At 40.7% G+C, this 12,465-nt stretch overlaps 1 protein-coding gene across 2 annotated transcripts in view; it reads right to left on the bottom strand.

Moving 5' to 3' along the window:
- LOC124555132 (MAM and LDL-receptor class A domain-containing protein 1-like) overlaps nucleotides 1-12,419 on the bottom strand; it is a 1,074,113-nt gene extending 1,061,694 nt beyond the window's left edge. For both annotated transcript variants that reach the window (XM_047128944.1, XM_047128945.1), the window contains exon 1: nucleotides 12,226-12,419. In XM_047128944.1, coding sequence (XP_046984900.1) covers nucleotides 12,226-12,310 — 85 coding nt within the window. In that variant the 5' untranslated portion in view covers nucleotides 12,311-12,419. The remainder of the gene's footprint in view (nucleotides 1-12,225) is intronic.
- Nucleotides 12,420-12,465: the final 46 nt, after the last annotated feature.

The raw sequence follows: 12,465 nt of genomic DNA, 5'->3' as shown, positions 1-12,465 counted from the left end.
CTCTCCCGTAACTGCTCCTTGTCAGCACATTTCTTTTCTGTGTGAGTTTTCTACCGACCTAGACTTAAAGTCGTTATCACGAGTCTGCTGCATTATACTTATGTCAAAAACTGGCTAAGGCTTTTCTCCTACTTCAGGTAACAAGTCAAAATGATTGCTAACACGAATTCGAAATGTGATTTCTGAGGTTTCCTCCCTTCGCCTATATTTGTCACCTTATTCCAGGTGTCCCTTTATCGCTTTCCCGCTTCAACCTCTCCAATTCAAAAGATGCCTTTTCTAATATTGCCTCAAGGGCTCAGATCTTTCTGCTCTGTCCCAACTCCGTGGAAGAGCCACATCAGACCCTTTTTATGGCTCAGTGAAACACGAACCCACAATCCTGATATGTTTCTGCGGTACCTATTAACCTACGGCGACATCCACATTTGTCACATATGACGCTACTCTAACAATAACATAAGAAACTCTACAACACACTTCAGCTGCAATAAAGGAATACTTCGTAAAAACTTGTCTTTCGCAGAGTTGTGCAGCTAACGTCCAGGCTTCAGGCAGACGTAAATAACACGACAGATGTTCGTTGAACGTAGGTAGTAGAAGACACAAAGTGAATGAAAACTGAAAACCACCATACTTTCTAACAACAGTCTTAAACCGACGCTATCAGGAAATTATGTAAAGCACCATAATGAACCCAAAACAACTTGTAAGCGTTAGATGGAAGGCAGATGTTAACACTAGCTTGTAAACACACCACCGGTAGTAAGTTTCAACTTTAAAAACACAGTATTTGTAACACAGACACTATCCGGAATTTGTGGAATGCACTGCACTGTGTCCAAATCAGGTCGTAACGATCCGCCACTGATGTTATTGTCCGAGCGCTTGAGTGCGAGACAGGTGAACATCTTACCCAGAAGCCATTAATACGGATGACAGAAACAAAATTTTCCTTATCTGTTTTCGTATATTAAAGCGTCTACAGTGAGGCAGCAAATATCTCGGAAAAAATGACCAGGCAGTTAACACGGCGTACAAGCTGATTTCAATCGGAGAAAGTACTCTCTCTCTCTCTCTCTCTCTCTCTCTCTCTTTCTCTCTCTCTCTCTCTCTCTCTCTCTCTCTCTCTATATACACTCCTGGAAATGGAAAAAAGAACACATTGACACCGGTGTGTGAGACCCACCATACTTGCTCCGGACACTGCGAGAGGGCTGTACAAGCAATGATCACACGCACGGCACAGCGGACACACCAGGAACCGCGGTGTTGGCCGTCGAATGGCGCTAGCTGCGCAGCATTTGTGCACCGCCGCCGTCAGTGTCAGCCAGTTTGCCGTGACATACGGAGCTCCATCGCAGTCTTTAACACTGGTAGCATGCCGCGACAGCGTGGACGTGAACCGTATGTACAGTTGACGGACTTTGAGCGAGGGCGTATAGTGGGCATGCGGGAGGCCGGGTGGACGTACCGCTGAATTGCTCAACACGTGGGGCGTGAGGTCTCCACAGTACATCGATGTTGTCGCCAGTGGTCGGCGGAAGGTGCACGTGCCCGTCGACCTGGGACCGGACCGCAGCGACGCACGGATGCACGCCAAGACCGTAGGATCCTACGCAGTGCCGTGGGGGACCGCACCGCCACTTCCCAGCAAATTAGGGACACTGTTGCTCCTGGGGTATCGGCGAGGACCATTCGCAACCGTCTCCATGAAGCTGGGCTACGGTCCCGCACACCGTTAGGCAGTCTTCCGCTCACGCCCCAACATCGTGCAGCCCGCCTCCAGTGGTGTCGCGACAGGCGTGAATGGAGGGACGAATGGAGACGTGTCGTCTTCAGCGATGAGAGTCGCTTCTGCCTTGGTGCCAATGATGGTCGTATGCGTGTTTGGCGCCGTGCAGGTGAGCGCCACAATCAGGACTGCATACCACCGAGGCACACAGGGCCAACACCCGGCATCATGGTGTGGGGAGCGATCTCCTACACTGGCCGTACACCACTGGTGATCGTCGAGGGGACACTGAATAGTGCACGGTACATCCAAACCGTCATCGAACCCATCGTTCTACCATTCCTAGACCGGCAAGGGAACTTGCTGCTCCAACAGGACAATGCACGTCCGCATGTATCCCGTGCCACCCAACGTGCTCTAGAAGGTGTAAGTCAACTACCCTGGCCAGCAAGATCTCCGGATCTGTCCCCCATTGAGCATGTTTGGGACTGGATGAAGCGTCGTCTCACGCGGTCTGCACGTCCAGCACGAACGCTGGTCCAACTGAGGCGCCAGGTGGAAATGGCATGGCAAGCCGTTCCACAGGACTACATCCAGCATCTCTACGATCGTCTCCATGGGAGAATAGCAGTCTGCATTGCTGCGAAAGGTGGATATACACTGTACTAGTGCCGACATTGTGCATGCTCTGTTGCCTGTGTCTATGTGCCTGTGGTTCTGTCAGTGTGATAATGTGATGTATCTGACCCCAGGAATGTGTCAATAAAGTTTCCCGTTCCTGGGACAATGAATTCACGGTGTTCTTATTTCAATTTCCAGGAGTGTATATATATATATATATATATATATATATATATATATATATGACCAGGCGACAATGCACTGCTCATTTACTGCCGAGACATTCTATTTCATTATGGCGCCATTCGTAAGTGGTAAGGATGAGCATGAGTTCAGCATACCAGCCTCCCCAGGCGATTGCCAGTTTTATAGACCTTGAAGCCTCTACGTCTCATTTAAAAAACTCCTCAGCTGGCTTTACGAAACTGAGTTCACCTCGTTATTTTCCTCCCATGTGGGACATATCGCTGGCATTACCTGAAATTGAGTCCGGATCCTCCGCGTGGCAGCCAAACAGGATGACTACTCAGAAATGGAGACTCAGGCATGTGAGGTATATTAAATTATACAGGTACTTCACAATTCTTCTTACAGGCTTCGAGGGTTTGTACAGAAGGCTTACAAGGGAAAAGAGAGATCGACAGTCAGACATGTCGGAACCTACCCTGGAAGTTTGTACACACGAAGAATACACTGAAAGAAATGCAATGTCAAAATTTTAGCTTCTGAAGCCCAATGCTAGTATTTAAAAAAATGTTGAAGGTACTCATTTTTGTCGCATGACAACCGCTTATAACAGCAGTTTGTACAGCCCTTCCTGCCTAGATCGTGACTCGACGAATGCATTGCATTCTCTCACACGATCAATTCCAAATCTTTCGAATAAGTTTTTCTTTCACATTTTCGCGAGTTTTATTTGAAGCATATTTCTTACTTCTCTGTTCCATTTATACAGCTCACGTTCAGATTTTACGAAACGAAATTGTCTTCACACATATGCTTCTATTTCGGGGTTTTCTCCCTCCTTCGTTTAACTGAAAAGTCACGGCATATTCTTTGTTTCTGAAAGCTGGTTTTGTACATGTTTCCTTTGGGATAGGAAGGTATTCTTATTCCGGACACTTATTGGGACAAAAATTATCGTTCTAACCACAATTCAGAGTTCTTACCCATTTCTTTTAGAGTTTCCACAATTTTATAACGAAAGGTTGACATCATTCGAATGAATTACCAAGAAATTAAGTAACAAATAAAAGATATGTAGGTCTACAGAAGAAGTTGGTGATGTCGATTGCATACCATGCTCTTCATATTTAATATTTGCAAGACTGAGAACATTAAGTGGATTCTACATTATTGAAAAACTCTGGATCCTGTATGGGCAAATAGTATTAGCAGACATATCAGAAGAAAATAAAGTGGATATTAATTCGGTTTTATCTGCATTGATAACACTTACCGGAATTCGCTTTACAATTACGATCGCGTTGCGTCGTGCTGTCTTTTTACCGAAGTGCCGTTAATCAAGTACTGTCCACGCAAACTAAGTTAACTCTGTGTGGTGGCTTATGGAAGCGACTACAAATGGGAAATGCTTTCATCGTCGCTCACGTCAGCCATCGCACCGTGTATCAACATAGTTCACTCGGACTGTGTATACGCCCACCTTGTTAGGCATGCACGGCTCTGGTAGTAGCGTATATTTCTCCAGCCGCCTGTGAGGCTACGAATTTGGCAGTTTTCAATTTTTTAAAAGTATTTACAGTGCCTCTTAGCAGCTAAAATTTGGCAAGTATGTTTCTTTATCCGTATTCTTAATGTATAAAGAAATTCGGCGCAAGTTTCGACATGTCGAATTGGACCATTCCCTTTTTATTAGCTAAAGTTTTGATAAGGAATTCATATCGGAAAATGGAATGTTTGGTTTTGATGCAAATATAATTTGAAGTTCAGATCATTTTCAAATTTCCCGCTTCACTCAGCTGAGAAAATGAGCTCTGACATGTGTGCTCCACAGTTGCATGTGACTTGGGCAATATTTAGAGTACTCGTCGTTGTGTTATCTCCTATATGACGAAACACATCCTTCTGAAAGTCAAGAGCGCTGAGTGTCCGTGGACTACCACAATCAGCCCTCCTTGTTGAGAGTACCAGTTTCTCGCAGAGGTTGTTTCAGTCTGAGGAAATTAGTATGTGATGTCACAATTACAAGAGGATTTGACGACGGCACCCTTTCATCTTCAAATCTATTATATATCCGAAATGAATGTTTCCAGATATGGGTCCAATACCGAAACTTCATCTACTGAGTCCCCTCTGTAGCTCCCAGAATCACGCACTAGTGACACCCTGCTGATCTGCGTCATATCATGGACAGGAAACTGTATGTGCCGGACGATTAGGACCGTTGCTGTTTTGCGCTGACGTTTGTTGGCTATACAAATTTCTAGAAGTAGCCAATATTAATTTTTCCTGTTTTCCAGTATCCATATCACTACGGAAAAATTCGTGAAGATAATGCCTCTCCGTTGGTATTATAGGTAAAACAGCACATTTTGAGCAGACTCAAACGAGTGAAATTTATGAATAATTATAAAACACTATTTTTTGCATATATCTTGAAAAAGAAGGAACTAGGAAACTTGAAATTGGCGAGCAGTATTGAAAGAAAGGGTTTCGTTGTGCAAGTGTGCCTTATATTTAGTCAAGCAACAATCTTCGTTTGTTATCAGTTACATTTGAATCGTAGTGAAGAAAGAGCATTATTTAATGTGATGAAATCATATGCACAGATCAGAATTAAATAGTATATTCGTTAAAGACATCGTGACTGAGGCTTAAGGAAGGTACTGATGATAAGACTGATTGGCGACTCCATGGAGTGCTGTGTGCACAACGACCGTATATATTAAATTAAAAGGACCTTCCTTTTAATTTGATGATAAGACATAACAGTGTCGTCATAAATGTAAAACATCAGCTTTAAACAGCATCGTCATTAATACAGCGAATTAATGCACTTGTTAAGCTACTTTCTGATGACCATATTATAAGTGAACACGAATTTACTATAAACCAGTAACTACATAGGGAAAACCCGGCTCCGTAACTGAGGTCACTAAACCAATATTTGGCCGGCAAGGGTAGCAGAGGTCGTGGTGTAAAGTTGCTGACCACCAGTCTTTGCACTAATGTGCTGGATTAAATTACAAGCCTCTCCGCAGTGTCTCATGAAGTGAATGCATATAGCACTGTTGATGGTGATCCGCCCAATGCATGCGGACGTTAAGTTTGCCGGCCTCCGTGGTGCTTTTCGAGGGGAGTAGGCTATGGGCCGGCACCGCGTTTCACCCTCTCCCATCCCTTCATCCATGACAACACAAACACAACACTGTACTGTGCAAGCACTCGTCATGATGGTCCACTAAACACAGATACACACATGACCCTTCATAACAGGTCGGAGGAAGGCATCTCCACTGGGACCTCGCCACGAGCGGCGGTGCAGGACCCCTGCAAATTCTGCCCCTGCGTTCAGTCCTTGAGTATGGGACGTTTTATTTTACAGAGGGAAAAGAAGAGAGTTGGAACTGAAGCAACCCAGCTGAAAATTTAAGATGCTGGACCAGGTATTCTAATACAACTAAAGCACTACGGGTTGCAAGGCAATCAGAACTGACTATCTCGCCTAAATCGGGGTATGACTGAAAGAAAAATTGCAGTTTCACATAATATAACTCATATATTCAAGCGTTTGCGAACACTGCAGAATGTAATAACCACAATGTCGTGCAGATTATATACAACTGCGGAAATACGTTGGCCTTACTGTGTCATGTTCTAGAAAGAAACATATAAAAGATCTGTACTGATCTCAATGTAATTGAACGTAAAGAGCATGCCGGAAACTCTGATAAAGATGTAGCTCTCTGAACTTGAGGTTTAGTAGCTCTTTCTTGATTTGGGAGTATGTCTAACACTGTGACACATTTTAATTTTCTTCTCTTTGAATTTTCGTCACAAAAAAAAACGTTCAAATGTGTGTGAAATCTTATGGGACTCAACTGCTAAGATCATCAGTCCCTAAGCTTACACGCTACTTAACCTAAATTATCCTAAGGACAAACACACGCACCCATGCCCGAGGGAGGACTCGAACCTCCGCCGGGACCAGCCGCACAGTCTATGACTGCAGCTCCTGAGACCGCTCGGCTAATTCCGCGCGGCTTTTCGGCACAGTTTGTAGTAATAGAAGATAGACATCTTCACGGTCGACCCATCTACTTGACACCGTCTAGATCGTGTGGTAGTTAGCAACATGTTTAAACTGTTTGTCGGTAACTTTACATAATTTGTCCCATAAATATTGATAAATTACTTAGACCTTCATAAAATTCAAAGACCCAAAGCTGTGCTTGTCTTGTATGAATCAGACACACATAACGAAGACTATTTTGATCGTGTCTGTGGCTAATTAGGTATGGTAATTTTCGAGGTGATATTTTCACCCCATTGTCCGTCCGTCAGGGTGTACCATCACGTCAATTACCAGAAAAAACTGCTTAGTGATCGATTTGTGAACAATAGTATTTATAACATGGGAGCACCCTGTGAACCAGCAACCATTAGATAACTACGGAAAGGAGAAATTGTGAAATGTTTAACATTGTTTCCTTCCGTGAGTTTCTCTTCACAATGGTTTGATTATGAGGTTAATTCTGGATGAAATTACATTGTTTTATTTTAAGTATGTTTCATTAAAAAAATTTCCTATTCGTTAGATAAAAAAATTATCAAAATATAATACTAGGTTAAATGTATCAGTAGTATCATGAACTATGACAGTGTTTTCAAATAATGAGTTATAAGACACAGCGGTAAGATTTAACTTCAGCATACATCGTTTTCAAACTGATAAATGAAAAATGGTGGTATTCTGTAAAACAGTGTGTCACTGTACAACACATGTTCCTGCTAACAAAGCAAGGATACAAAGATATCTGAAAAATTAAACTACACTAGTGAACTTAAGTTTCTTGTTAGCTCCGAGACTCAATTTCACCTTCATCTAGCATTAAATCGCATAGGTTGAGAGAAACTATATAGTGTTAAACATACTCTGTAATCTGGAAGAAAATGAGGTGAGTTTGATAACAAATATTGGGAAGTCATTATGTTCTGAGTTTAAACAATTTCTGCTGTTTTACAGTCCCAAATTGAATATCCAGATATAAGACGATGCTACACAAATACGTAAAGATGCTGTTCTTACAGACAACTTCGAAAGAAAGTACTTGTGTATATTTTGTTTGAAAGTAGAGAACTCAATGCTAGATTTTAATGAAGCGTGGAGCAACTACTTCACTACATTACTTTTGTTATAACTTATTGGGTTATCTAACTTGACCATATTTTAACGAATTGATGCACGACATAATTCATGAACTGAAAGACAGAAATGGATTAAATTCGAGGATGAATAGCCAGATACAATAAAACGGTTGATTTACAATGCAGTAAGAATCAGGAAACAGATAGCACAGTAGACGGATAGCTTAGAAAAAATTGCTTTTGTGTAGAAAATGTTGGGATGGACAAAGGTTACAATCCTGAATTATTTTCATACAAATGTGTGTTAATTTGCGGAAGTCTGTCAATAGCCCATGCAGATCAAGACATATTTTCCTACTGTAAACGTTAATACAATTCAGTTGTAAAGTCTATGTGAGAACATGAACAGACTTTTAAATTATTAGTCCTAGTAAAATTAGGCTAAAGTTAGTGTAACAATCATCTAAAGCATTATAACGTTAATACCATGCGTGTTGAGAAACTCGTAAACGACACGATAGAAGTATTATGCCAATACACTGATGTCTTCTGTAATATGATAAAGAAATCTGATTGAATTACTCCAGAATAAGGATTGACACAGTACATGCATAAACAATTACTAAAATACCAGCCACAACTTGTATTTATCATATTTTATCTATTGCCACCACGACAATTCTTATCTGCAAAAAATTAACTGGGAATCTGCAATGGTTCCAGCAAAATACAGAACTTCGATGCCCTATCACAAGAAATTACATAGAAAAATTACCGCTCATGTGCATCTGTAAGTCTTTGGGAAGTTAAAACGATCGAAGGATTTTATTAGCCCATGTAAATTATATTAACATATTCAGGAACTAACAACTGGAATATGAATTTGTCTGTTTATTAAATATAGCTGTATTTCACATAGGCGGTAATGAAGGATATATTTCTGTTGAATAGTTGGTGTTCTAATAGGTCATGTGAATACTCGTGTTCTAAAGCAATTCCCATTTATAACAGGAACCGCAGAGTGTCACTGTGATTGACACACGTTGCTGGAGAAGCATTTACACAAAAAAAATTTTATGACAAATTTGGAATGTTTACACCCACATATATTGTTAACTCTTCTTTTAGTAGGAAAGAGTCAATTCGAGTCTTATTTTGTAGAATTTATTATTAACAGTTGGTCCCTGCTTGCTCTTCAACTGGGTTTATGACTTCCCTATGTACTTCTGTAATATTTTATCTTAGTTGTGTTGATTGTGCACTAGTTTAGTGTAATTAATGTTGACTTTAAATACTTTCAAACTTGCTGCATCCAATTCTCCCATACGATGTTGAAGATTATTTGAACACAAGCAAGCAGTGCAGCGCTATCAACGATACGAGGGAAGCTGAAACGTGTTCGATCAACACATGTTGCTTCTTCGTTTTCGCAATTTAAGATCTGAAAATTTCCTGTACGGCTATTGAGAAAAGATTTAGTGACAGGTAATCTCCAAATTCTTAAAATCCCACGGTGCTGGGAAAACCAATATACGTATATATTCTTTTGTACAGTGAGATAGCTAGAATAAATATCTTACTTCGCAAGAGCTGTTGCATAGAGTTTTATTGAAACTGAGTCACATTGCTTCTCAAGATGTATGAATCCCATTAGAAGCGGCAATTCATACTCAGCATACCCATTTAAAAAAGAAAAATGTTCGCTAGATCAAAATGGTCCATTACACTAAATGCACAATGACCCATTACGCTAAATACAATATATGGCTTAGTTTCTCCTAATTCTTAAAATCCCACGGTGCTGGGAAAACCAATATACGTATATATTCTTTTGTACAGTGAGATAGCTAGAATAAATATCTTACTTCGCAAGAGCTGTTGCATAGAGTTTTATTGAAACTGAGTCACATTGCTTCTCAAGATGTATGAATCCCATTAGAAGCGGCAATTCATACTCAGCATACCCATTTAAAAAAGAAAAATGTTCGCTAGATCAAAATGGTCCATTACACTAAATGCACAATGACCCATTACGCTAAATACAATATATGGCTTAGTTTTCGTTTGACTGAAATACAATAATTTTTCTCTGAAGCTGAAGATAAGTTCTTAATTAATACCTTTTAAATTACGTAGAAGAGGATAATCGTTCTATAGTTCTCCATGTATTGTGTCTCTACATCTATAGAATCAGCTCGAGTCAAATTTGTGTCCTGGCTGCGGACCTGTTCGGTCGACTATCGTTCTCAATCGCTAATTTCCGACGAAGCAATGTTGCGTTTCCGGAAAGAAAGGAAATGTATTTCTTAGTCGGAAATAGGTGACTGAGGACGATAAATTTAGTCGGCAAAACAGGCTCGCAAGTTTGGCTCAGTTTTTACCCAAATTCATTCTACAGACAGTAATGAAGCAACCAAGGACTACACATATGTAATTACAAATATTATTTGTATCTTCACAGTATAGAAACAAGCGTAATGATTTGCATTACCACTGCAGTGTTTCCTCCTTGTTTAATTTATTTCAAAAGACGCAAACGCCATCATCCAGATGTAAGACCGAATGTTAGTTTACGAATCTTCGCACAAGAGTGTCGCATGTGGTTTACTGACTGGTTTCAATTGTTCCACATTGCACCAAAAGGCAAGTTTAAGACCTGTAAGCTTTCAAGCAGCTGGGTAAGGACTGGAAAATTTTCACCGGCATCTGAAACCATCTATACACAGCAGTTCTCCACACATTATGGTCATATGACGGCTTTTCAAGTTTTCGAATCCTGTTTGTCATGCCTACCGCTCCGTTATGGTGCTGATTACCCACAACCATTTTCTGTTTCTCTCTGCATCGCTGGCGTCTGCACCTCATTTGCTAGATGATGTAAAGCTACATAGCCTTAAGTCGTTTTCTTTGGTTAAGAACGTATATTTAAAAGAGATAATATATGATTGTTTGTGGTGCAGTACAAGGAAGCCAACTGACATTCACGTAGCAAAACTAACTGAAATGAAATCAGTATAACTGACCCTTTAAATTACGATATTTCTCAGTGATTTTACTTAATGTGTTAGAAAGTCAATGAAACAAACGGTGATTAGTCAACGCAAAATTACCACCAAGTTACCATGCGAAATAGTTCGCCTACGTTACTTGGATGGCATGTATTGTCGCAAGGTATTCCTGTAGTAACCAAGGGAAAAACATTGATATCAATCTGACGACAATTCTTTAAAGTTGTGAGGAAAGTTACTGGCAAAAACCGACTGCGAAAATGTCCGGATAGGAGGACCTGACTGCTGCGAACGTTTATCGAGAAAAGTGCAGCCTATAACACGCTCAGGTAAGCAGGAAAGGAAACAACTGTTAGTGTCATTAGTAAGAGTTGAGCTTCAGTAGTTTCAGGCCCACCACGATGAATTCCATTTGAAGCCGTGACCCCTATAACTGCTGGATGTCAACCCAGTGGAACACAATGGGGATTCCGTCCATGAGTCGCATGGAAATTCCTTATCACCGTTTCAAGAAGTAAGAAACAATAGGAATTATTCTCAACATTCGTATACAAGGCTGCAGAATACAACATACTATGAATTGTACTCTTTTGGCCCGTGGTCTAGGTCATATAGTCAGGTATATGACCAAAGTGTAAAATAGTAAAACCTTAGGCATCTGACCTTGTCATGCTGGAAGTTTAGCCGTAACGTTAGGGCTTACTGATGTCGGTAACATTGTTAATCGCGAAGGGTATGAATCAGGGAGCTCCAGTTTACTTTTGGTCAACAAGACATCCCTATACGAAATTCCATATTTTCTTTCAAGTGAAACATAGGACCTAATTCGTTATAGATCAAAAGAAATTTTTTTTTGGATTTATAATTATGTTTGATTCACATTTATACCGTTATTATAATGGAAGTATCTCTAAGAATATCTAGAGAACATAATGGATACATATTATAAGATATGCCTATCGTTCCAGGACTGCATGATCATGTGAAATAATAATTAACAGTACTTGTTTAAAAAGTTCTAATTTTCTGTTTCATGAGACATCGTAGATCGAAAGAGTGCTACTGCCTCTGTATACATGCGACCTAATAGTATGCAGTCTATTTAGTCAGACTTTAATTCGTGTATAGCTCATTAAAACGATGATACATCATAAATCGTTTAAAGCAATAACTATTGGTAGCCCTAGGTTAGCTTTCCTGTGTCGGTATAGGCGCAAATAATCTCGAGGAAGGGTATCTCATGAGCCTACAACCTTACACCGGCGTGGAACTCTTCTCCCATCTACTACACATCCTCAACCACAATCTCACAACGCAACGTAACTCGTGAAATATTTAGTATAATGAGTCGAATATTTTCAAGGTCAGAGGGTCGTTTTTGGCGGGAAATGGTTTCTTCATACAACACTACATGAGAACATTCAGCACAGATGTGCTTTGGGAACACCTATGCACACTACTCGGACAAAAGTCTATCATTTTTCATAAACTGCGGCGAGTAAAGTAATAAGGAAGCTGAATTTCACTTACTGGTGCGTTTTCTGTCTTTAATAACACCATTCGCCGGTATCACTGCAACCGACAGCAACGCTAAGGTGATCGCCAAGTAATTCATTTTCAGGAACACACTTCACACAAGTCTTTCGGAATACTTCGCGGTAGTTCACTTCAGGAGAATGTCATAGCGCCACAGCAGGAGGTTGCACAACCGTGCCAGGGCTGGAAATACACTGAGGGGCCTAACGTCATTGTACTTCCATTCCGGTCAGT

This window comes from Schistocerca americana, chromosome X, assembly GCF_021461395.2.
Source record: "Schistocerca americana isolate TAMUIC-IGC-003095 chromosome X, iqSchAmer2.1, whole genome shotgun sequence".
In the NCBI taxonomy this organism is placed as follows: Eukaryota; Metazoa; Arthropoda; class Insecta; order Orthoptera; family Acrididae; genus Schistocerca; species Schistocerca americana.
This window is presented reverse-complemented; position numbering and strand designations above follow the sequence as displayed.